At 57.7% G+C, this 24,620-nt stretch overlaps 3 protein-coding genes across 9 annotated transcripts; 2 read left to right on the forward strand and 1 right to left on the reverse strand.

The window, feature by feature from the left end:
• The first annotated feature begins 966 nt into the window (after window positions 1-966).
• On the forward strand, window positions 967-5,406 carry IL27 (interleukin 27). Of its 5 annotated transcripts, XM_042971317.1 has the most exons (5): window positions 967-1,094; window positions 3,007-3,179; window positions 3,267-3,365; window positions 4,200-4,358; window positions 5,068-5,406. In XM_042971317.1, exons 1-5 carry the CDS (start codon window positions 1,064-1,066, stop codon window positions 5,314-5,316), a joined length of 711 nt encoding a protein of 236 aa, XP_042827251.1. In that variant the 5' UTR covers window positions 967-1,063; the 3' UTR covers window positions 5,317-5,406. The 5 variants fall into 5 exon arrangements, with proteins under 5 accessions (XP_042827251.1, XP_042827249.1, XP_042827248.1 ...); XM_042971315.1 differs by having other exon boundaries at window positions 3,007-3,365; XM_042971314.1 differs by lacking the exon at window positions 967-1,094 and having other exon boundaries at window positions 1,178-3,155.
• An 85-nt stretch (window positions 5,407-5,491) lies between these two features.
• APOBR (apolipoprotein B receptor) lies at window positions 5,492-12,917 on the reverse strand. Of its 2 annotated transcripts, none has more exons than XM_042971319.1 (6): window positions 12,537-12,917; window positions 11,278-12,187; window positions 8,975-9,042; window positions 6,797-8,875; window positions 6,446-6,711; window positions 5,492-6,356 (listed from the first exon to the last, which is right to left on the reverse strand). In XM_042971319.1, exons 1-6 carry the CDS (start codon window positions 12,840-12,842, stop codon window positions 6,287-6,289), a joined length of 3,699 nt encoding a protein of 1,232 aa, XP_042827253.1. In that variant the 5' UTR covers window positions 12,843-12,917; the 3' UTR covers window positions 5,492-6,286. The 2 variants fall into 2 exon arrangements, with proteins under 2 accessions (XP_042827253.1, XP_042827252.1); XM_042971318.1 differs by having other exon boundaries at window positions 6,797-8,815; window positions 12,537-12,866.
• Window positions 12,918-13,379: 462 nt separating this feature from the next.
• Window positions 13,380-23,869, forward strand: CLN3 (CLN3 lysosomal/endosomal transmembrane protein, battenin). Of its 2 annotated transcripts, XM_042971311.1 has the most exons (17): window positions 13,380-13,478; window positions 14,169-14,368; window positions 14,555-14,677; window positions 14,833-14,911; window positions 16,133-16,229; window positions 17,038-17,109; window positions 17,501-17,580; window positions 17,720-17,805; window positions 18,305-18,377; window positions 18,460-18,603; window positions 19,503-19,615; window positions 20,622-20,668; window positions 20,744-20,812; window positions 20,922-20,977; window positions 21,069-21,162; window positions 23,246-23,386; window positions 23,489-23,869. In XM_042971311.1, the coding sequence occupies exons 3-17, from the start codon at window positions 14,632-14,634 to the stop codon at window positions 23,606-23,608; spliced, it is 1,317 nt and encodes a 438-aa protein (XP_042827245.1). In that variant the 5' UTR covers window positions 13,380-13,478; window positions 14,169-14,368; window positions 14,555-14,631; the 3' UTR covers window positions 23,609-23,869. The 2 variants fall into 2 exon arrangements, with proteins under 2 accessions (XP_042827245.1, XP_042827246.1); XM_042971312.1 differs by lacking the exons at window positions 13,380-13,478; window positions 14,169-14,368; window positions 14,555-14,677 and having other exon boundaries at window positions 14,832-14,911; window positions 15,628-16,229.
• Window positions 23,870-24,620: the final 751 nt, after the last annotated feature.

A 24,620-nucleotide genomic window follows, 5' to 3' on the forward strand; every position in this document is an offset into this window, starting at 1 on the left:
GTGAAGGGTGGAACCGTGCTGGAAGGGAGACCTGTCGTTGAGGCAGCCCAGCCCTGACAGCCGTCCACAGAGCAGAAACACACAGGGCAGGGTTATTCTGGGACCTGGCTGAGCCCCATCCTGACCTCACACAACCCCAACCTGGTGAGCCCTGACCCTGGTCATCGAGGGAGCTCTTATCCCAGCCCAGGCCTGAGCCCTGACCTGAGTCACAGGCTCTGTCAGAAGCTCGGCCACAGCCTGAGCTCTGGGCCCAATCCGGACTGAGGTCTAAGCTCAACCCCGATGGGTCCCAAGCAGAGCCTCTGGGTCATTGACGGCTCTGACCCCAAACACAGACAGAGCTAGGATGTTGGCCCTAGACAAAGTTCTAGACCAAGTCCGGCCCTAGTAGACCAAGTCCTGATCATGGTTACAGACTGAGATCTAATCCCAGGTCTTACTCTGGCCAAAGACAGAGCCCTCGGCCCATTCTCACCTGCCCTGCCCCTGCCCGGGCTGGGGCCCCAGTGCTCCACACAAAACCCCCCTCCCAGCCCCCCCAGCGACTTCCCCGCTTCCTTCGCACTCCCTCACTCAGCCATCTGGTAAACCAGAAAAGAGTAGGATGACTCAAAACCCCAAGTCCTCTCCGATGGGCAATCCCCTTACCTGGCCGTCCATCTTTTGCCAGACAGTGAGCTGGTGATGGCATAGGATGATGATGACAGAGCAGAGGAACAGGAGGGGTTGAGGGTCCAGGACCCATCACCAGCCCCTAGAGCAGTGATTTACCCGGGAGTGGGGATGCGAGGGGAGGAGATGTCCTAGGAGCTCAGCGGGGGGTCCGGAGCTTGGATTGACCGAAACCCTAGCTTCCCGCCACCCCCTCCACCCCCCCTGCTGCACCTCCCGCCCCCTCTGGGAAGGGAAATGACATTTCCCCATTTCAGCAAGGGGTGGTGAGGAGGGAAGACTGAGCGCAAAGCCGAAAGTACAAGCAGGACGGAAAGTGAAACCGGCGCAGCCCCCAGTATAAGACCCCTGCCCGGGAGATGGCTGGCCACACAGGCTGGGCCCCGTCATGGGCCAGATGGCAGGCGACCTTGGCTGGCGTGAGTTTGAGGCCAGGGCCGGGGGCGGAGGGGGTGGCAAGCTTGGCTGAGACTGGGCAGGGGGTGGGAGGGCTTGACTGGTGTGGATGGGGGCCGGGGGCCGAGGGACAGCTACTGGGTCAAGACTAAGGATACAGGATACAGTCGACCGGAGGATAGGAATGAGGCTGGAGTGAATGAGAGTGATGGTTTGATCAGGGCTGGGCAGCGGATGGGAAGCCTTGACCGGCCCAGATGGGGAGAGGCGGGCAGCCAGTTTGACCAGGGCCAGGATCAGGAGTTTGGCTAGAGCGACTGAGCGGGGATGGGACAGTTTGGCTGAGAACCGGGGCTGGGAGAGGAAGAAGGGCAGGAGGAGTGGGCTGGAGTGTGGGGTGGGGGCAAGGCGGCGGCGGCCTAACTGGGTCAAGGGTCTGTAGCTTGGAAGGAGGTCCAATCCACAGTGGGCGACTCAAGGACACAGAGACACAGAAGGAAGAGCAGATGGTAGGGCCATAGTAGGGACCAAGGGCTGGACAGCGGGTAGAGAGCCAGAGCCAAGGAGCTGGGATTGAGTGCAGAGCGTAGGGAGAAGCCAGGGGAAGGGTCTGGGGTCCCAGAGCTCAGACAGGAAGCCCTAGGAAGTGGCCCAGCTCGATTTGGGGTGGCAATATCCACCAGAGCCTGGGGTACTCACTTTCCCTCAACACAGAGCTGAGAAGAACCCCACTCTGCCTGAAGTCCCTGGGATGTGGTCCCTAAACCGGGGAGCCTGGATGCTAGGGGTCCCAGGGACCACCCACCACCTCTAGAAGTACATTGGCCGGTGAAGGACCCAGAAGCTCTCCTTCACCTTTACGTACAGGACATTTCGGGAAGCAGAGCCCATCAAGAATGGACAAGGGAGAAGCATGGAGAGGAGGGTGAGCGGGAACAGACAGACTTACAGCTTAGTTTTGGTTTGTGTTTCGAGGAGAATTGTGTAACTCCAGTGATTGCTAGATTTCCTCTCCCTGATGGAGAAACCACCGAACCCTGGCCTCTTCCCAGACCCCCCACCCTAGGGCCCCTCTCTCTTCTGTCCAGGAAACATAGGCCGGAAATACTTTCAGAAACCAGCTGGCCTGACTACCCCATTTTACGGATGGGAACCTGAGGCACAGAGATAAGAGGCGACTCATCTCATCCAGGGAAGGACCTGGACGAGAAACAGAGGTTATGCCTCCCATCCCAGGCCCCCTTCCTCCCCCTGGCACCCCCTCTTCTTCTGACACTGCAGAGTGACCCATCGGCCTCGGTGGTGGCTGGACCAATCTGTCCTTCTGACTCTCCGAGGTAGAGTCTCCAGCACTGCCCGCCCACCCCTGGGGCTCCAGTTCAGGCCATCAGAGCCGCCTGGCTAAGCCCCAGGAATCTTCGGCAGAACAGAGTGCCCACTCCAGGGGAGGTGGCTGCCTCGTCCGAGTTCCCTGCGGGGGAAGCACGCAGGATCTGCATTTGGGCAGATCTGGAATCCAGTCCTGGTCCCCTCCCCCTCTCGCCACGCCACCCTGGGCTAGTCAGCTCACATTTTCCTCATCTGCAAAATGCACGGATAATAGCCCCCAGGCTGCCACATACCGTTGAGCGGTTGGTTCACCGAAAAAGACACTTAGCCAAGGGAGTTAGTGAGGGGCCGAGATGGAGCCTGAGATCTGCTTGCGAATGTGGGCCTTCTGTGCAAGGCCGTGTCCGCCTCGGAGAAGGGGTACCTTCCTTTCGTTCAGACAGAGATGCCATATGGTGTCCTCGATAGCTTCCATGTTATTAGTGGCCTTGCGGGGTCAGCAAAATGGCACACAGGCTTTGCCTACAGCACAGGCTCAGAAGGGGCATGTTGAGTTCTTCTCGAGCTTTCCCCCAACCTGGCCCACCATCTCCCCCCTCTCTCCAGGGCTCAGCCTCTTGTTGCTCTCCTTGCTCCTGGCTCGTGCTGGTGTTTGGGGATTCCCGAGGCCGCCAGGGAGGCCCCCCCTGAGCCTGCAGGAGCTGCGGAGGGAGTTCAAGGTCAGCCTGCACCTCGCCAGGAAGCTATTCTCCGAGGTTCGGACCCAGGCCCACCGCTTTGTGAGTCTCTCTCTGATGCAGCTGGCTTTGGGGACGGGCGAATCCCCAATCCCTCCGGCCCCCCCACTAACAGATCTTGCCCCACAGGCTGAATCTCACCTGCCAGGAGTGAGCCTGGACCTCCTGCCCCTGGGAGATCAGCTCCCCAATGTCTCCCTGACCTTCCAGGCCTGGCACAGCCTCTCTGTGAGTTGGGGGCCGGTGGGGTGGGGCAGGAGAGCTGGCAGCAAGGCTGGGCCGGGTGGATGGTGATGAAGTCAGGGGATTGAATGGAAAATGGATTTGGGGATGAATGGAGGAATTGGATCCGGATGAGGCTTGGCACGTCACCGGATATAAAGATCCAGCTGGAATAAAGAAGTCATGTCAGAACGAGGCTGCACATAGGGAGGAGGGATGGCGTGGGATTAGTGTGGGAAAGAGGCTGGAGACAGGATAAAAACACAAGTGAAGCCATGGACGTGAAACGGAGGGGGGTGCCTGGGAGGCTCAGCCGGTTAAGCGTCCAACTCCTGATCTCGGCTCAGGTCACGACCTCACGGTTCCTGAGATCGAGCCCCCAGTCTGCTGTTAGCACAGAGTCTGCTTAGGGTTCTCTCTCCCTCTCTCTCTCTCTGTCCCTCCCTACCCCCCCCCCAAATAAACTTAAAAAAAAAAAAGGAGGGGTGCCTGGGTGGCTCGGTTGGTTAAGCATCCGACTTCGGCTCAGGTCATGATCTCACGGTCCGTGAGTTCGAGCCCCGCGTCAGGCTCTGTGCTGACCGCTCAGAGCCTGGAGCCTGCTTCCGATTCTGTGTCTCCCTCTCTCTCTGCCCCTCCCCTGTTCATGCTCTGTCTCTCTCTGTCTCAAAAATAAATAAACGTTAAAATTAAAAAAAAAAAAAAAGGAACATGAAAGGGGATGGTAGGGAAGAGGATAGAGTGGGGTTGTGGAGAGAGAGTGATAGGACAGTGGAGATGGGCTTAGGTTTGATCCTCAGCCTGCAAGCCTTTCCTGACCCCCTCCCTTCCCTCCTGCAGGACCCAGAACGACTCTGCTTCCTCTTCATGACACTTCGCCCCTTCCATGCCCTGTTGGGAAGCCTGGGAAGCCAGGGGGGCGGGACGAGCTCAGAGAAGATAGAGCTATGGACCATGAGGTTGGACCTCCGGGATTTGCAGCGGCATCTCCACTTCCAGGTAGAGTGTTCACCCCCCTCCCGAACTCCCAGAGACCAACACGTAACATTGAGCCTCACGGGCCCCCTTTTTCAAACACTCCCTGCCCGCAGGTTGGGTAAGTTTGGAAGGAGATGCTGTAGGTCCTCTGAGTGTGTGTGTGTGTGTGTGTGTGTGTGTGTGTGTGTAGGCCCTGGCTCTGCCCCCCCGAATCTCTGCCTCCTCTTGATGTCTTGATCCAAACAGCTCTGAAGCACCCGGAACAGCTGCTGGCATTAGCAGGCCCTACAGCAAAGCTCGGTCCCTTCTCCCTTAGCCCCTAACGTCACCAGATCCTCCCGAATATCTCCAAGGGAAACAGGCGTTTTACCCTTAATAAAATGTAAGCAGCATGAAAACTGGCTGTCCCACCTTGCTGCCCACTCCGGACCCCCAAATGACCCTCGAGAGGAGAACTTCGGGCATCCCACACGCCCAGGGCGATCCTGGGATCGTGTGCCCGCCCCGGGCGCGGCATCTGGCTCGGTGACTTCCATTTTCTCGAATCAAAAAATCAGGCAGGACACGTGAGACGATGACATAATGGAAGGTCTAGAGTAGGGGCTGTCCAGGGAAATCATGACCTCGTGGTATCTGATGTCATTCTGCTACCACTGGGCACCTAAAGGAACAAGGGTTTGCTCGGGGTCTCCGCTTGGCCACTGTCTGACCCGTGGGCCTCTCCTCACAGGTGCTGGCTGCGGGACTCAACCTCCCCGAGGAGGAAGATGACGAGGAGAGGAAGGAGCCGCTCCCAGGGGCTCCGAGTGGCCTCTCACGGGTGTCAGGGCAGCCGTCCTGGCCCCAGCTCCTCTATACCTACCAGCTGCTGCACTCCTTAGAGCTCGTCTTAGCTCGGGCCGTAAGGGACTTGCTCTTACTCTCCCAAGCTGGAAACCCAGCCCCGGCCTCGGGGTCCTCGTTCGGCTCCCAGCCCTGATGGGGTGACCGCTCAGCCCCTTCCCTTCACCCTTCATTCAGTTCGGGCCAACGGGACAGCCTCCAGCTCGTCTGCCTCAAACAGGGCAGGACTCCACCGGCCTCCCACCCCAACCCCCACCCAATAACTTAAGGCCCCTCCAGGCCCTGCCGGATATTTATTTCTTGGATATTTATTTATTGTTTAGGAAAATGATGGTTTATTTATTGTTTCAGAGCCGGCTAGTTGTCCCCGAGCTAGGCCACCGTGCGGGGTGCCAAATAAAGCACTGTCATCCTCTCTCAGCCTCGGCTTCTTTTCCCAGAAGGGGTGCCTGATGCCAAAGGACAAAAGGGTCTGGGGGGGGGTCTGTAGTCTCTGGCCGCCCTGGACCCCTCTCTGCTCCTAAATTTCGGGGGCTCCTGGCCCACCTTCCCCCAGACTGGCTTGCTGGGCTGGTGGTTGCCACAGTAACCTGCAGAGCCGTGAGTTTTTCAAAGCTCAAGGCCACTGATCCGTCCCATCAACCTCTGATTGCAGATAGAGGTCCAGAGGGCCTCCTGACCCCTCTCCTCCGGGCTAGCGCCCACCCCGCCGAGCTTTGGGTTCCCACTGCACTGCCCTCTGGAGGCCTGGGTGGGGACCGGAGAGGTCGGGGAGGGAAGGCCGTGAGAACTGTCCCATCCCCTCGGTCCTGCAGACAGCAGAGATGCGCCGGAGGCGTGATCAGGACGGGCCATGAGGGGCGCGCTCCCAGCGGGTCAGGGGTTGGGGGGGGGGTGTCCATCAGCCACACTGCAGTCAGACTCCTCCAGTCCACGCTTCTCGAGGATGTCTGCCTCTGTCTGCTCCGAGCTTGACACACCAAGAAACCAAGGCCCAGAGGGTGGAAAAGGGTGTGTCCAAAGTGGCGGAGGGAGATAGGCCGAGCAGGATTTGGTGGATCCTTCTGACGCTCATTCAGGGCCCGGCTCCCAGGGGCTCGGGGCGCTCACTGGGGTTTGGGCCGGCCCAGTCGGGCCTGCAGTTCCTGCATCATGCCGGGGTGGGCAAGGCCAAACCTGCAGGTGGAGACGGGCTGTGGGAGCTGGTCTCCACGTGTCCACGGCCTCCTCCCCACCCCGGCCCAGCCACGTCGCCCTCTGCTTACCCGTGTCCCAGGGGCCTTCTCCTGGCTGGCGGTGGGGTCCCTTCAGGCCTTGGGGGGCTTGCCTCCGGGGGTTCCTCTGGCCGGAGAAGTCTCTGCTCGGGGGCTGACGGCTCTTCCTCAGGTGGGGGGCTGGGAGGCTCCTCCTGCCGCTCAGGGGCCGGGGTCCGTCGGAAAGAGGGCCGGGAGCGACGCTGGGAGGAGCTTCGAGACAGGAGTACTCGGCTCCTCGAGACAGAGACGTCCAGGCGAGACCCAGGAAGCAGGGCCTGCAGGGACAGGGGCACCGAGTACCAAGGGGCTGGCTTCGATATTCTGCTCTGTCCAGCCCCAGACCCTGGCTGGAGCCCTCACCTCACTCCAGCTGCCGTGAGCATCCCCTCCGGTACTTGCTGCCGTCTCCCCACGTGGCCCAGGCTCCTGGTGTGTTGACTGGTCCTCCTGGCCCTGGATGTCCTCCGGGCCTTCTGGAACAATCTCCTCGGCCTCTGCCCTCTGGTCTTCAGTCACCTCAACACCCTCCACGTCAAGGGGCCTCTGTGCCTCTTTCTCAGGGTGGAGGTCCCCACGCTGCCCCTCACCGCCTTGCCCCTGCTCCTTTAACTGCCATCCCGAAGCCTCCTGTTCCCGCGGCGGCGTCTGCCCTCCTGGGAGCCCCTCGGCCTCTACCGTGGCCGTGGCGCCCTCTGCCCTCGCCACCTGGGAACCCCAGGTAAAGCCGTCCATCCCACAGCCTCCCTCTGCCGCTGCAGATTCCCTGACCTCTGCGCACTCTCCCCTGGGCTCACCGTCTCCGGCCTCAAAAGCCTCTTCTGGGCCCCCTCTGCTATTTACCTCCATGTCTGCTGAGCCCTCCAGGCCAAACTCTGGCCCCCCTCGGGTTTTTTCCCACGCAGCCTCCACCAGCTCCTTTCCTCCCCCAGCCTCCTGCCTCCCTTCTGATTCCCAAGCTTCCCCAGCCTCTCTTTTGGGCCCTCTCCCAGGTGCAGCAGCCCTCCCATCGGCCTTGTCCCCCGCTATCTCAGCGGCCGAAGAACTGACCCCTGTGTCCTCGCTGTCCTGGAGGCTCAGAGCTGCCTCCTCCAGCCCCCAGACTCCGCTGGATGTCGTGTCTGCCCTGCAGGGCACCGTGGCCTCTGCCTCCTCATCCTCGGTGTCTCGGGCATCTGACTCCCCCAGTGCCCGACCTGCCCCTGCCCCTGCGCTGAACCTTCCACCCGGCTCCTGGCTCTGTGCTCCGCGGGCCTCTCCCTCCTCTGCTCCACACCCTGCTTCCTCAGCTTTGTTCCACTCCCCACCTGCCTCCAGGACATCTGGGAGCGCAGACTCTTGGCCTCCCTCGGCCTCCTCGGCCTCCTCGGCCTCCTCTGATGCCTGGCTTCCTACAGCCTCCTCCTCCCCCTCTTCAGCATCTGCTTTTTCTTTGTGGGAATCCCCTCCCTCCAAGTCCCTCCTCTGGGCTTCAGTCCCAGAGGCACCAGGCTTTCCATACCCCAGGTTTCTGGGGTATTCCTCCGGGCTCCTTTCTGTCTCCTCTTTGTTCAGGGCTGGAATGCCCCGGGGCTCTTCCTCTTCCCCCAGTCCTTCCTCAGGCTGCTCTGTTGGGGTCTGGGGGGCGGCCATCAGCTCAGGGTCCTGGCCTTCGGTGACCTCGTGCTCAAGGCCACTGCCCTCCAACGCCAGCCCTTCTCCACCTGTCTGAGCCTCCCCCTCGCTCTTCTCCCCCCTGCACTCCTTCTCAAGCCTGGCTTCCGGGGTTGCCTCCAAGCCAGCATCGCCTTCAGCCTCGTTTGCCACTTTGTTCTTGGGCAACTCAGCCTCAGCGATCCAGCAACTCTCTCCCTCCTCTTTGGCCTTCTCTGCCTGCACCACCTCCTCCAGACCAAAGGCAACAGTCCTGTTCACCAAGGCTTGCCTCCCCTCGGCCTCTTCCCCGTCCCGATCTGCCTGGACCTCAAACCCCTCTCCCTCCCCCTCTGACCCCTGGCCTCCTGCAGACTCCCTCCCTGCCAGCTGGTCCTTCACTGCTTCCTCCACGCCCTCAGTTCCTAGAGCCTGGCTCTGTTTGGGGGAAATGCTCATCTCAGCCTTTCTCTTCTCATCCACCTCCTCCTCCTGGTCTTCCCTGGCAGCCTCCTCTATTGCCCAGGTCCTCCCAGTGCCCTCTGAGATCCTTTCTCTGGAGACAACTTCCCCATATTCTGGCTCCCTGGCTCCCGAGAGGTTACCTTCCTTCCCAACTGAGGTTGTCCCGGCCTCTGCCCTGCCTAAAGTTATCCCGGCCTCCTCCTCTTTACCTGAGGTTGTCCCGGCCTCCTCCTCCCTGCCTGAGGTTGTCCCGGCTTCCTCCTCTCCCCCTGAGGTTGTCCCAGCCTCTTCTTCCCTGCCTGAGGCTGTCCCAGCCTCCTCCTTTCCCCCTGAGGTTGTCCCGGCCTCCTCCTCCCTGCCTGAGGTTGTCCCAGCCTCCTCCTCCCTGCCTGAGGTTGTCTCTGCCTCCTCCTCCTCCCTGTCTGAGGTTGTCCCGGCCTCCACCTCTCCCCCTGAGGTTGTCCCAGCCTCTTCCTCCCTGCCTGAGGCTGTCCCGGCCTCCTCCTCTCCCCCTGAGGTTGTCCCAGCCTCCTCCTCCCTGCCTGAGGTTGTCTCTGCCTCCTCTTCCTCCCTGTCTGAGGTTGTCCCGGCCTCCTCCTCCCTGCCTGAGGTTGTCCCAGCCTCCTCCTCCCTGCCTGAGGTTGTCCCAGCCTCCTCCTCCCTGCCTGAGGTTGTCTCTGCCTCCTCTTCCTCCCTGTCTGAGGTTGTCCCGGCCTCCTCCTCCCTGCCTGAGGTTGTCCCAGCCTCCTCCTCCCTGCCTGAGGTTGTCCCAGCCTCCTCCTCCCTGCCTGAGGTTGTCTCTGCCTCCTCTTCCTCCCTGTCTGAGGTTGTCCCGGCCTCCTCCTCCCTGCCTGAGGTTGTCCCAGCCTCCTTCTCCCTGCCTGAGGTTGTCCCAGCCTCCTCCTCCCTGCCTGAGGTTGTCCCAGCCTCCTTCTCCCTGCCTGAGGTTGTCCCAGCCTCCTCCTCCCTGCCTGAGGTTGTCTCTGCCTCCTCTTCCTCCCTGTCTGAGGTTGTCCCGGCCTCCTCCTCCCTGCCTGAGGTTGTCCCAGCCTCCTTCTCCCTGCCTGAGGTTGTCCCAGCCTCCTCCTCCCTGCCTGAGGTTGTCTCTGCCTCCTCTTCCTCCCTGTCTGAGGTTGTCCCGGCCTCCTCCTCCCTTCCTGAGGTTGTCCCAGCCTCCTTCTCCCTGCCTGAGGTTGTCTCTGCCTCCTCCTCCTCCCTGTCTGAGGTTGTCCCGGCCTCCTCCTCTCCCCCTGAGGTTGTCCCAGCCTCCTTCTCCCTGCCTGAGGTTGTCTCTGCCTCCTCCTCCTCCCTGTCTGAGGTTGTCCCGGCCTCCTCCTCTCCCCCTGAGGTTGTCCCAGCCTCTTCCTCCCTGCCTGAGGCTGTCCCTGCCTCCTCCTCTCCCCCTGAGGTTGTCCCGGCCTCCTCCTCCCTGCCTGAGGCTGTCCCTGCCTCCTCCTCTCCCCCTGAGGTTGTCCCGGCCTCCTCCTCCCTGCCTGAGGTTGTCTCTGCCTCCTCTTCCTCCCTGTCTGAGGTTATCCCGGCCTCCTCCTCTCCCCTTGAGATTGTCCCAGCCTCTTCCTCCCTGTCTAAGGCTGTCCCAGCCTCCTCCTCTCCCCCTGAGGTTGTCCCGGCCTCCTCCTCCCTACCTGAGGTTGTCCCAGCCTCCTCCTCCCTGCCTGAGGTTGTCTCTGCCTCCTCCTCCTCCCTGTCTGATGTTGTCCCGGCCTCCTCCTCCCTGCCTGAGGTTATCCCGGCCTCCTCCTCCCTGCCTGAGGTTGTCCCAGCCTCCTCCTCCCTGCCTGAGGTTGTCTCTGCCTCCTCTTCCTCCCTGTCTGAGGTTGTCCCGGCCTCCTCCTCCCTGCCTGAGGTTGTCCCAGCCTCCTTCTCCCTGCCTGAGGTTGTCCCAGCCTCCTCCTCCCTGCCTGAGGTTGTCCCAGCCTCCTTCTCCCTGCCTGAGGTTGTCCCAGCCTCCTCCTCCCTGCCTGAGGTTGTCTCTGCCTCCTCTTCCTCCCTGTCTGAGGTTGTCCCGGCCTCCTCCTCCCTTCCTGAGGTTGTCCCAGCCTCCTTCTCCCTGCCTGAGGTTGTCTCTGCCTCCTCCTCCTCCCTGTCTGAGGTTGTCCCGGCCTCCTCCTCTCCCCCTGAGGTTGTCCCAGCCTCTTCCTCCCTGCCTGAGGCTGTCCCTGCCTCCTCCTCTCCCCCTGAGGTTGTCCCGGCCTCCTCCTCCCTGCCTGAGGTTGTCTCTGCCTCCTCTTCCTCCCTGCCTGAGGTTGTCCCGGCCTCCTCCTCCCTGCCTGAGGTTGTCTCTGCCTCCTCTTCCTCCCTGTCTGAGGTTATCCCGGCCTCCTCCTCTCCCCTTGAGATTGTCCCAGCCTCTTCCTCCCTGTCTAAGGCTGTCCCAGCCTCCTCCTCTCCCCCTGAGGTTGTCCCGGCCTCCTCCTCCCTACCTGAGGTTGTCCCAGCCTCCTCCTCCCTGCCTGAGGTTGTCTCTGCCTCCTCCTCCTCCCTGTCTGATGTTGTCCCGGCCTCCTCCTCCCTGCCTGAGGTTATCCCGGCCTCCTCCTCCCTGCCTGAGGTTGTCCCGGCCTCCTCCTCCCTGCCTGAGGTTGTCCCGGCCTCCTCCTCCCTGCCTGAGGTTGTCCCGGCCTCCTCCTCCCTGCCTGAGGTTGTCCCGGCCTCCTCCTCCCTGCCTGAGGTTGTCCCGGCCTCCTCCTCCCTGCCTGAGGTTGTCCCGGCCTCCTCCTCCCTGCCTGAGGTTGTCTCGGCCTCCTCCTCCCTGCCTGAGGTTGTCTCGGCCTCCTCCTCCCTGCCTGAGGTTGTCCTGGCCTCCTCCTCTCCACCTGAGGTTGTCTCTGCCTCCTCCCTGCCTGAGGCTGTCCTGGCCTCTTCCTCCCTGCCTGAGGTTGTCCCAGCTTCAGATTCTGTCCCTGACTCCCGTGTTTTCTCTACCCTTGTGCTTTGGCTACCCCTTAGGACCACCATCACCTCTCCTTCCTTCCCAGCCTCTTTGGCCCTAGGCGCCTGGATCTCCTCTGCAACTGCCTCCTTGAACACCTGCTCTAATGACTCCCTGCTGTCCCCTGCTACCTTCCCCTCGGGCTCCCTCTGCCAGGTCCATTCTGACTCCGCCTTTCCGGCCACCCCTGGCTTCCCTTCCCTGATCTCTTCCGCCTCCTCCTCCTGTTCCCAGGTTCTCCGTGTCTCCTCTCTGTTCACTTCCTGCTCATTGGGCCCTCGACTCTCCTGGGTTTGGCTGCCGTTGTCTCGACCAGCCTTAGACCTTGCCTCAGACGTCTTTTTGGCCTCTAAGTGGGCACTTGGCTCCTGGCACCTGGCAGCCTTAGCTGCTTCCCAGGCCCCAGTGAGCTGCCTGTTTGCTTGAGACCCATGGGAGCTGCCTTCTTCCCAATCCCAGGTCTGTTTTGTAGCTGAACCTCCCTCCTGGTACCTTCCAGCCTCTCTAGGCTCTCTCAGCCCTCCACCCTCCTTGCTTTGGCTGCCTCCAAGGCCCTCAAGGACCTCCTGGGCTCCCTTCTCTTCAGTCTCCTCTGGCCTTCCTGCAGCCACCTCCCCCAGTTCCTCAGCTGCCCTTGCCTCCCTCCTCTCTACAGTGGGGACCTCGTCGCCCATAAGGTAGGAGACAAAGGTGCTGAGGGAATCCTGGAAGAGAAGGGGCAGGGGGACAAAGGCATTAAGGGGAGATCCAGCCTTCTTAGGACTGTTTAGGATGGGACCCTGCCCCAGAGGAACTCAGATACAGAAGAGGGGTTCTGGGATCTGGAAGGAGAAAGAGAACTGTATCTGCAGAAGGAAAAGGAAAGGGCTAGATTAGGGGTAGGGATGTATCTGTGGAGGTGGGGTATTGAAATCCAGAAACAATCAGGCTAGGAGGCTACCTGATCCTGGGAAAGGAATCTCAAGTCTTGAGGAGAGTCTCAAAGGGTGGAGGGAAGGGGGGGGGGCCCAGGGAGCAGGGCGAAAGTCTCTGGCATCTCCTTGCCCCTCTCACCAATGCCCCCCTCAAGGCCTGATGCAGCCCAGGGAGATGGAGCCGGAGGAAATCCATCCTGTCTGTCTCTGTGTGTCCAGAAAGCCGACAAATGACCGTCCCCACCCACTGAGACAAGCCAGTCTTCCCCGGGGCCCAGGACACTTCCTCTTCCCCTAAGTCTGCCTGACGCATCCCCTCCCCAGGCCCTGCCCACCCTCTGCGGTGCCCACAGCAGCTTCCAGTCCTGGCTGGGAAATGGGTGTGCATCACCTGGGGGGACTCAGGTGCATAGTTGGAATTGAAGGGCAAGGGAAGGGAGGCCATAAAGAAAAACGTAGGAGCAGGAGACCTCAGAATTGGGGAGGGGGGAGGGGGCCGTGGCAACTGCAGCTTAAATGACTCAGGTCTTGTATTCACACCTCAGCCATTTCCGTCTCCCCCACAAGCCACAGCCACTCTGTGAGAGGAAGCTGGGGTTTGTGGTTCCTGTTTTGCCTAGGGACAAGGAGTAGGAGTGAAGAGGGGTTGGTAAGAGCTCTGGCTTCTCATTTCAGGGTCATTAATGCTTCCCTAAGGGGAAGAAGGGGCCGGGCTGGTGGCTCCAATGTCCATTCCCTCATCTGTAGTCATTCTTGCAAAACAAAACTTGGCTAAGCTTTGTGTTGTGGTTATTTGTGTCTACCTCTCAACCTCTTGTGAGTTCCTTGAAGGCAGAGGCCATGTATGACATGTTGCTGAGTTTCTAGGGCACCGCAAGCATAGTAGGACACCATATTTCATTGGTTGAGTGACCTGGGAAGCAGCCCAAGGGGGCCACATTTCAAACAGCAGTCTGAGGACTTGGTGGTGAGAAAGAGCTGGTAGAGGTGGGCACCAGCTGGTGGAAGCCCATAGAAGGGATTAGCAGGGGAAGGACTCCATGAAGAAAATTCAGGATGCTGCTTAACTACCTAGAGAAAGGTAAGAGAATAATCACTCCTTATTTGGGACTATGTGAAGTGACTTTGATCTACACCTCTTCCCCTAATCCCCACCTTCTAAATTTCCAATTAAAGGGACTAGATGAGATCACAGAATCAGAATTTTGGACCTTATTACTCGTCAGGTCTAAGTATCCTCGATGCAGGCAGGAATTCTGCCAGCAGCCTGCTCAGCCAAACACACCTGCCTCTGGTGCTCTATTTCCTATTGCTAAAAAGGTCTCTAAGGTCACGTTTAGGTCTCACTTTGCGTCTTCACCAGCAATTTTCCTTTTTTGTTTTCTCATCTGTAAAGCGAGGGGGGAGGCGGGACTATTTCTGTGATAATCTTCAGTTCTAGGATAATTTGGGGAAAGGGATCTCTTTAATGCTTTGGATATTGCCAATAGGTAGAAATCCTCTTTGATGAGTGTTATCTTTATTTTCAGTTCCGAAGCAATCTAAGGGCAACAGATAAGAATAAGGATGCCCCGAAACTGGCTGTCTTTGTTCCCAGCCAGAAACAGAGAAGGGAGTAACCCGGTGGCCATATTTATTTCTGGCAATTGAAGGTCGCTAGAGGAGCTGAAGCCGCTTGCTGCCATGCCTAGTGCTGGCAGGATACGGTCAAGACCTTGCGCCCCGCTAGTCTAATGTCGTGGCTCTTCTTTGCTGATCCTACCCGCTCTAGTTTTAAACCAGCGGTTCCAGGGTTCTCCCGGCCTCTCTCTGTCCCCCGCCCCGAGGCTGGGAAGGCCTAAAGCGAAGACAGAGAGAGGACCCGGAAGTTGTGGTGACCTCCAAAAGCACGTGATGAGGGACCCGCTGGTGTTGTCACGTGAGCCGCCCACCTGCGGTACCTCGGGGCCGAACTTGCAGCTGCTCTTAAAGGTACAGACCGCAGAGCCCCCTGCTTTAAAGGGGGCGGGGGCGGAGTCCCACGGGTGGGACGTGGTGGGGTGTGCGAGGGCGCGAGATGGAGCCCGGGGTAACGTGGTGGGTCGCCGGGCGCGAGTGCGGCGGAGAAGCCGGAGCCGGGACCGGCAGTGGGGCGTTGATCCTTCTCATCTGTCGCAGACCCTCATCCGCCGGGTCAGAGCCAAGCCTGGACTCTCGCTGACTTTGAACCCTTCGCGGGATCGGAACTTGATGCCATGGGAGGCTGTGCGGGCTCGCGGCGGCGCCTTTTGGATTCCGAGGGTGCGTATTTCTACGCGCCCTCCTGAGAGTGACAGCCTCTGTCCCCACCAGACTCGGGCCTCGGGCGCTGGCTCGGCCCCGGGAGGAGCCCCGTGGGGCCTTCGTGCACCTGCGAGTGGGGTGGAGGTCATGCTCGCTTCTTCTCGCCTTCCCAGGGGAGGAGACCGCCCCCGAACCTCGGCCCCGTCTGTTAGACCGTCAGGGAGCCCTTTGGAAGAACGCGATGGGTTTCTGGTGAGTGGCCCGAAGAGTTCAGCAGAAGTAAAAATGCGGTGGGAAGAGGGGAAGCAACAGGAAGAAAGAGCTGAGGAGGAAAAAATTGAGCTCTGAAAAAGGAGCTGAATTCACAAATATTTACTGAGCCAGTTGGTTTGCCCAAGGCTGCGGGTAAAGTTCCCAGACTTTATTCATTTACTTACCACCTTCTTATTTTGGCCAGAGCCTCATTTCACCTGTAGGACTACTTCGTGTTTTACTTCAAGCAAGTCAGGCTTTAGATTTGTAAATGCGTGTGTTTCTTTAAAGAAAACTTTAAATCACTATTCTAGACGGAAAGCCAGTATTGCTCCCAATGCATGTTTTAAAAAGCACATGCCTGCTTTTTAAAAGATCATCCACCTACCTCCTGGAATCATTCAAATATTGAGCTCTGGGAAATGCTTCTAGCACTAACCTGACCATGGAGGGCTTGGGTGGCACACTGGGTTGGAAGTGACTTCCCACGTGACTCTGGAAGAGTCTCGTAACCTCTCTGAACCTCGGTTTCACAGCAGCAAGATGAGAACGGTAGTACCACTTTGTAGGCTTGTGGAAGGAGCACATGAACTCTCTGGCTCTTGGCCCAGTTCCTTTCCCATCACTGAGTGTGGCTCTGGGAAGTGAGACTAAGCAAAAAAGATTCTTCATGGGTCATAAAGGACTTTGGTATTATCTTATTTTCATCCCTGCAGCCCCCTGTGAGGCAGTGAGAAGAGAAACTTGTATCCTCATTTACCCATGAGGAGACCAAGGCCACTCAAGTAGGAAGCAGCAGGCTTGGGATCTGAACGTGATCCTTCCGAGCTTCAAGCTCCGGGATCTTTCTACTGTCCCAGCACGTCAGAGACTGTGGATCAGTGGATGAGAATAGTCCCGGGAACTGAATCATGGTGGAAGCTTGGAGGAGACAGGCATCAAGGACGACTTCCTTCTCTTCCTGGGAGAGATAAGATGTGGACCCAAGTCTGCCTCCCAAAGCGTGTTATTTCTAGCCCTAACATTGAATGGAGATGGGGGGGGGGGGGGGCTAGTGACAGAGAAAAACAAGGGAGCTGACTGAAGGCCACAAGAAGGGGAGATTTGGTGCTAGGACTGTGGGTAGATTGTAAGCCTGGAAGGAGGCTGGGATGTGTTCTTCTGTATCAGTTATATCTCAATAAAACTGAAGAAACAAAAGGTCTATAATGCTCACTCCAGGCTCCTGGGCCTTTGCAACAACTTTTCCTATGTGGTGATGCTCAGCGCCGCCCATGACATCCTTAGCCACCAGAGGGCATCCGGGAACCAAAGCCGTGTAAGTGACCCTCTCTATCACGCCACCATATTTAGTCATTATGGGAAGATGAAGAACTCAACCTAGGGCAGGGGCCCCTTTGAAAAACTCAGGGAATGGGGTAGCCAAGGGTTGGGGCAAGAGGACTAAAGTTCCCAATCTCCCAGACCTCAGAGTGAGAAGGGTTTTTAAGAATCAACTGGTGCCAGGTGTCCAAACTCAAATTTTGGCTGGGTGGGGCCCTGGTAGGGTTTTTTTAACCCCAGCACTGAACATTTTAGGCTGGAGAATTCTTTGTTGTTGGGCTTTCTGTGCATTGTAGGGTGTTTAGCAACATCCCTGGCCTCTACCCATTAGATACCAGTAGCATACCCCCCCCCCCCCCCAGTTCTCCAGTTGAGACAAGAATGTCCCCAGACATCGCCAAATGTTCCCTGGGGGCTATAATCACCTCCCGTTGAGACCCTCTTGTCTATGATGAGCGAGGGGATGCACGCCAAAGGCCAGCAGCCACCTCCTTACAGGCCCCACAGGGAATTTGGTCCAAGATCAGCTTTTCTGGAAACCGAAATCTTTAAAAATGAAAGCTCCTGAATGTGCTACCCAAGTAGAGCCCATTTACAGGGCCATCTTTGGCCTTCGGGTCCTTAGTTTAAGGTTTCCACGGCCACCTCACCCTGCCTGTTGTGCACATAGAAAAAGCCAAGTCCCAAGAGTACAGCGCGGAGCCAAAGCCGTCCTTCAAGTTAGGGCTGAGCTGGGACTGGAGTCGGGCCCTTTTGGTCTCTCCTCTTGCCTCCCTGGGTAAAAGACTCTTCTCTTTTATCAGGTAGACCCAGACCCAGCGCCCACCACCCGCAATAGTTCATCTCGATTTGACTGCAACTCTGTCTCCACCGCTGTGAGTACCCATCTGGTCTCCCCCTGCCCCGCACCCCCACCCCCAGCACCCAGCTGCGACTGTCGTGATTATAATAATCAAGACCATTTACTGAGCCTTTTCTGTGTGTGGCCTACATTGGCTCATTTAATGCACACAGCAGTGCTACGAGCTAGGCGCTATAACCATCCCCCATTTTCCAGACGAGGAAACTGAAACTCGGAGCGTGTGAATGTCTTGTTGACTCCTAGCTAAGGAGCAGCAGAGCTGGGACTCGAACCCAGAGCTGTCTGACTTTAGGGCCTGTGTTTGTAGCGGGTCGACCCGGCTGGTGTGTGTCTTTCCTTGGCCACTTGGTTGGGAGGTTTGTGCCTGGGACCATCTGGGGTCTCAACGTGTTCTCCCGTTCCAGGCGGTGCTCCTGGCCGACATCCTCCCCACCCTCGTCATCAAATTGCTGGCCCCTCTTGGTCTTCATCTGTTGCCCTACAGGTCCGGGTGGGGGTGGTGGGAGGAAGGGCAGGTGGGATCTGAGAGTGGGGAGGCCAGGAGGGCTGAGACGGCCGGAGGGCTGGGGAGTTGCGGGCGGAAGCTGACCCTCTTCTTCTCTCGCTATACCTCTCCCCCTCAGCCCCCGGGTGCTCGTCAGCGGGATTTGTTCTGCGGGAAGCTTCATCCTGGTTGCCTTTTCTCATTCAGTGGGGACCAGCCTGTGTGGTGAGTGTGAGGTTTTGTGTCAGGTGGGGAACCCAGAGGAACCGAAACTGAGCATTGTGGGGTAGTCTCCCCAGCTTCCCGAGGAAAGGGATTGTTTGTGTAACCCTCAGAAGCCTTCCAGGACTGTCACAGGCCGGAGAGGGGGGATGGGGTCATTTTGGAGGGGTTGGGGGGTGGGGAGATAGGAGGGAATGGATGGAACACCGGGAGCTCAAGACGAGCAGTCACCAAGACTCCATGACGGCCGAGGCATCAGAGATGAGTTCTTGCTCCGGAGTTGATAACTGGGCGGATGGAGGTACCATTCCCTGTGAGCGGATGTGGGGGGGGAGCGGGTTGGTTCTACTCCAGGTCTGAAGCCCGCCTGCCCAAGGGATCTGTTTTTAGCTCCGCTGAGCTGATGCAGAGGAGGCCCTGGCCAGACACCTCAGGGGGCCGGAGATATCAGGGAGGCTGGGTGTGGTCACTGCCATGCTTGTCCCCCCCTCCTCCCCCCCAGGTGTGGTCTTGGCTAGCATCTCGTCAGGTCTGGGGGAGGTCACCTTCCTCTCGCTCACCGCCTTCTACCCCAGGTAAGCAGGCAGAGCAGGGAGTCGGGGAGAGGACCTCCCGGTGCTGGCTTTGGTCCTTCCTCAACCCTTGTGTTCCTCTCAGGGCCGTGATCTCCTGGTGGTCCTCAGGAACCGGGGGAGCAGGGCTGCTGGGAGCGTTGTCCTACCTGGGCCTCACCCAGGCTGGCCTCTCCCCCCAGCACACCCTGCTGTCCATGCTGGGTATCCCCGCCCTGCTGCTGGCCAGGTAGGCTGCCTGGGCTGGGAGGGTGATGGGTCAGGGGAGAGAACTAGACCCTGCTCCCAGTCTTCCGATCCTGGCCGCCTTGTAAAGAGGGGATGTGGATTCTGGACTCTGATGGGCCTGGTTTGAGTTCTGGAGCCACCACTTGCTAGCGATGTAGTGTGGGGCAAGGTGTTTCACCTCTCCGGCCCTCAGTTTCCCTGTATCTTTTTTTTTTAATTTTTTAAATGTTTACTTGTTTTTTGAGAGAGAGACAGAGAGAGAGAGAGACAGAGCGCAAGGAGGGGAGGGGCAGAGAAAGAGGGAGACACAGAATCGGAAGCAGGCTCCAGGCTCCGAGCTGTCAGCACAGAGCCCGAGGCGGGGCTCGAACTCACGAGCCGTGAGATCGTGATGTGAGCCCAAGTCAGATGCTTAACCAACGGAGTCATCCAGGCGCCCCAGTTTCCCCATATCTTAAATGGCGGTAGTTCTCCTTGTGTCCTCATGAGGTGATGTGTGTGAAGCCTCTGATACAGTGTGGATCCCAAGATGATTTGCGGGGGGCGGGGTGGGGGGGACCCTTACTTGATTAATTTTGAGTGTGTTAGGAAAAAAATTTAAACTAGCCAATCCAATCTATTATCCACATATTAATGCTTAGAACAAGGCCACGTAGAAAAAGGGAATCAATTTAAAGGAAAATAACAAGCAAAAAAAAAAAATTATATATAGGAGGAGCGTAGATACGGCAAATTAGAAGTGACGGAAATTTGAAAAGTTGAATGAATGCGTAACACACGGTAGCTAGAGCGATCATCTCTGGCACGGGATGGGGGGCTGTGGCAATGATGGGTGGAGGGGGTGGTGCCCTGGGAGGGAGCGGCCTCTCTGGTCTTACCTTCATCCCACCCGCTCCCTAGCTATTTCTTTTTGCTCACATCTCCCGAGCCCCAGGACCCTGGAGGGGAGGAAGAGGCAGAGACATCAGCCCGGCAGCCCCTGATAAACAGCGAGGCCCCCGAGGCGAAGTCAGGTAAGAGACGCAGAGCCGTCACTGTCTCTCTCGCTGGGTTTTAGCCTTTGCTGTCTGCGGTGGACCCGGTCGGGAAGGGGGGGGAGTGGATGTGCTGGTTACGGTAAGAATCATTTGCGTTCATCTATTCAAGAAGTGCTCTCATTGAGCACTTGCTGGGGGTACCAGGTGACTGACATAGGAAAGGGGGGAGATTCGTGAAGAAGCAGCTGAATCGGAAACGTGTTGTTTTCAAGCATTGGTAAGTGCTGGCCGGACATAAAGCGGTTTTGCTGCTGGGAACCGGGGGGAAACAGAGAAGGGTCCTGCGTAGAGAAGGTGGTTCGGAAGGCCTTTTTGAGGCAGTGTCCTTGGGCTGAAATTTCAATGACCAGGTGTCAGCCTTATGGATGTCGGGGTGAACAGGTTGCAGGCAGAGGGAGCAGCAAATTCTAAAACCCTGTGGTGGGAATGAGCTTGGATGTTCAAGAAACGGAAAGGAGGGGCCAGCTTGGCTGGGATGGAGTGTGTAGCCTTTGAGCTGTATACATGAGCCGTGAAGACGTCTCACCGGCTTCTTTCCTTCTCTTTCTTTCTTTCTTTCTTTTTTTCTTTCTAAGCAGTGGTAAAACAGAGCTAACGTGAAGTTTACCGATTTCACCTTTTTTTTATGTTTATTTTTGAGAGGGGGAGAGGGAGACAGAGCACGAGCAGGGGAGGGGCAGAGAGAGGAAAAGACACAGAATCGGAAGCAGGCTCCAGGCTCCGAGCTGTCCGCGCAGAGCCCGACGCGGGGCTCGAACTCGCAAGCCGTTAGATCATGACCTGAGCCGGAAGTCAGATGCTTCACCAACTGAGCCCCCCCCAGGCGCCCCTCAATCTGACCATTTTGAATTGTACAGTCCCAGTCCGGTGGCATTTAAGCGCCCTCAGTGAGCGTGAGCGTGCTTGGTTTCTTGCACACCAGCACCCTCTGCCGAGTCAACGTGCCAGCCTCACCTGCCCTTCTCTCCCTGTTCCCCTGCAGACTCCAGCTCGAACCTCTCCCTTCAGGAAAGGTGGACCGTGTTCAAGGTATGGATGGTGGCGGGTCCCCCGTGGCCAGTGTCCGCCTGCCAGCCTGCCACTTACAGCTTCTGACCCTTCCAGGGCCTGCTGTGGTACATCGTCCCCTTGGTCCTGGTCTACTTTGCGGAGTATTTCATCAATCAGGGGCTTGTGAGTGAGGGCTGCTGGGGGGGGGGGGGGGGAGGGGGGGGGCGGAGTAGCAACGGAGGCGGGGCCCCACGTGTCTCTGACCGTCTGCCCTGCCTGCTCTCTGCTGCAGTTTGAGCTCCTGTTCTTCCGGAACACGTCCCTGACTCACGCTCAGCAGTACCGCTGGTAAGAAGGGCGAGGGTGTGGCGGCAGGACGGGCAGGGGGCTGGGGGCGGCACCCGGAAGGGCTTCCTCCTACTCCCTGCCTCCACCGAAGGTACCAGATGCTCTACCAGGCCGGCGTCTTTGTGTCCCGCTCTTCTCTCCGCTGCTGTCGAATCCGCTTCACGTGGGTCTTGGCCCTGCTGCAGGTACCGAGCCCAGCCCTCCCTCTGTTCCCACCGTAGCTCCCGGCTTCCCAGACCCCAGGCTTCCCTCCCTCAGCAGGAATTATTTATTGCTCACCATCAGGTTCTGGGCCCGGGGGACAGAAGGCCAGCAGGGCTCCGGCCGGCTCTGCGTAAAACGCGTGGCCTCAGCAGCCTGGCAAACCTGGGTGCAAATCCCAGCTTGTGTACTCTGTAGCTGGGTGACTTAGGGCCGGTCTCTACACCAGCCTGAGCCTGGAGCGCCTCCTCTATAAATCGGGTGTGGCCAACACCTACTTGTCAGGGCAGTCGTAGGAAATAGAGGTGAGAGGAAGAAGAAAATGAGATTTTGTATTCTGTTTTAACCCATTAGAAGCACTCACTTAATGGTTATTTCCACAAGCCTCGCGCAGAGACACAGGGTTTCAAATAACGTTTCTAAGGATAAAAAAAAAATGTACCATTCTTTTATTCTGGATGGTTCATTGTGATAGAATCGGTGATGTCGTAGTCAACAGGCTATTGACCTCAAGGCTGGCGAGCAAATTGTGACTTCCCACAGCAAAAGTATTACAGCGTTAAGTGCACAAACACCATCCACTCCCAACGGTCTAACCCAAGTAGCTTCACATAACCAGCCTTCGCTGTTTCAAGGTCATGTGTCTACAGCTCCTGGAGGTAACTCATTTTCAAGGTCATGTGTCTACAGCCCCTGAAGGTAACTCTCAAAATACATCTTTGGTTAGTACAGGAAAGTCCTTTCTAATAAGCTGAGCTCACGCCTCGGATAATGAGATATAGGGCAAGTGAAGATTTTGCACTTCCGGGTTATGACGACGCCATGTGAATGCCCTCCAGCTTCTCTGTTGGTCTGAGCAGTACTGCGAACCCAGGGCTATGTACCCCCAAAGTGCCAAAGCACTGCGTCAACAATTCTGAACTCAGTAGATGCCACTGAAATGTGTGGCTTGCGATTTTAGCTGTCCTTTTTTTTTTTTTTTTTAAAGTTTATTTATTTACTTATTTTGAGAGAGAGCGAGTGTGCACGCGCCAGTGAGCAGGGGAGGGGCAGAGAGAGAGGGAGACACAGAATCGGAAGCAGGCTCCGGGCTCTGAGCGGTCAGCACAGAGCCCGATGTAGGGCTCGAACCCATGAACTGTGAGATCATGACCTGAGCTGAAGTCAGACGCTCAACCGACGGAGCCACCCAGGCGCCCCCTACTGGGCGTGTTCTTTTCCATGCAGGTCTCTGAGCTTACCTCAGACTTCATGAATGAGAACCTCTGAGGGCAAGGTCTATGTGGGTCACCACACCCCTAGGTGTATGTACATCAACCTCGTGAGCTGCCACGGTAGCCTACCCACTGGGGAGGCAACCTTGTGTGCTCAGACCTGGGGCACTGGGGATCCTCTGAAGGACTGGAGCACACAGGAGGGACCTACCCCCTTGGGTGGGGTCGGAGAAGCTTCGTAAGAGAACTGAGAACACTTTAGCCAGAGTTTCTCAACCTCGGCACTGTTGACTTTTGGGGCTGGACCATCCTTTGTCGTGGGGCCGTTCGTGCCCGGCAGGGGGCTGGGCCTCTGCCTACTCCGTCCCCACTCGTGACAGCCAAGAACATCTTTACATGTTGCCCAGTGTCCCCTGGGTGGCAAAATCACACCCGGTTGAGAACTGCTGGTGCATGTGTAGCCTCAGTCGGGTAAAATGGGGGGGGGGGGGGGAGCGTGCCCTTGGGAGGAGGGCACTGGGGTGGGAGGGGTCCTGATCCAAGGTGAGCCACGAACAGTGGTGGCTAGGAGATCCCAAGTGAGGGGAAGGCAGAATAGCGCTCCAGGCAGCAGGTGTGATAGGACCAATGGTGAGGTGGGGCGAGACCTACGAGGTCTCGGGTGCTGGGACGGGACAGGGAGCAGGCTTACCCCGGATCTCAGGGTCTGGTAGGCCAGCTGGGTGCTGGGATGTGATCCAGGCCCGTCAGCCCTCTCAGCATTTCTCGGAACCGGGGGCCACTGGATGGGATCGCGGCCTCCCTGGCCGCCGCCGGTCCCAGGCTCAGCCCTCCCCTCCTCCTGCATCCATAGTGCTTCAACCTGGCCTTCCTGCTGGTGGACGTGTGGTTGAGCTTCCTGCCCAGCATCTACCTCGTCTTCCTGATCATTCTGTATGAGGGACTCCTGGGCGGTGCTGCCTATGTGAACACCTTCCACAACATTGCGCTGGAGGTCAGCACCAGCTGGCTGAGGGTTGTGGGTAGCCTCGCTGGGGAAGGCCAGGGCAGGGGTGTCTAGGACTGAAGCCTCACCCCTGCTTTCTGCCCTCTCCAGACGAGTGATGAGCACCGGGAATTTGCCATGGCGGCCGCCTGTATCTCCGACACCTTGGGCATCTCCCTGTCAGGGCTCCTGGCCCTGCCTCTGCACGACTTCCTTTGTCATCTGTCTTGACACTCTGGCTTCTTGGAGCACTGGTCACACTAATCTGGGCCTGCGCTGACAGGCGGGCAAGTCAGGCCGCGGGCCCACAGCCCAGAGCTCATTCCCAGAGCTCCGCCCCAGGCTTCCCTGCACGGCTGGGGTGCAGAGAAGCACCGAGGTTCCGTTCCCCCTTGAGCTGGGGGGAGCCGTTTTCTCCCACTCCCAGGCTGGCCTTGGGGGGTTTCTTCACGGCATTATGTCCTTGGAATAAATGCCTATTTTGTCAATTGATTCCTGTGCCATTTTTTTCTGGTTGAAAAAAAATGTTTCTTTTATTACAGAAGTAATACAAACCCACTTTGGAATGTAGGCAGGAGAGCATAAAGAAAGCATTTCAGCAGATTTCTACTTCATCTTTGAGGCCTTACTCATTCATTCATTCATTCATTCACTGTACGGGGCCATATATATATACATTTCCCCCCAACATGTAAGTTTTCAAGCCTACAGGGAGGTTGAGAGAATTCGTATTCATGTAAGCATGGTTCCACAGTAAACCTTTTGCTAGAATTACTTTATCCCATATGTAACACTCCATGCAAATCAGCCTATCTTATTTTTGTGACATATTTCAAAGTAGGAGGCTGACTTTCATATATTCCTCCTATGTTTCTAAGATTTTATTTTATTTTTTAAAGTTTATTTATTTTAAGAAAGAGAGAGGAAGAGTGGGGGAAGGGCAGAGAGAGAGGGAGACACAGAATCCAAATCAGAGCTGAGCTGTCAGCACAGAGCCGGACGGAGGCTTGAACTCAACAAGACTTGAGATCATGACCTGAGCCGAAGTTGGACACTTCATCGACTGAGCCACCCAGGTGCCCCTGCATAAATCATATATTTTTTTAAAAATTTTAGGGGCTTCTGGGTGGCTCAGTAGGTTGAACACCTGTCTTCGGCTCAGGTCATGATCTCACAGTTTGTGGGTTCAAGCCCCACATCAGGCTCTGCGTTGACAGCAGGTAGCCTGCTTCAGATTCGCTCT

This window comes from Panthera tigris, chromosome E3 (genome assembly GCF_018350195.1).
Source record: "Panthera tigris isolate Pti1 chromosome E3, P.tigris_Pti1_mat1.1, whole genome shotgun sequence".
Classification (NCBI taxonomy): Eukaryota; Metazoa; Chordata; class Mammalia; order Carnivora; family Felidae; genus Panthera; species Panthera tigris.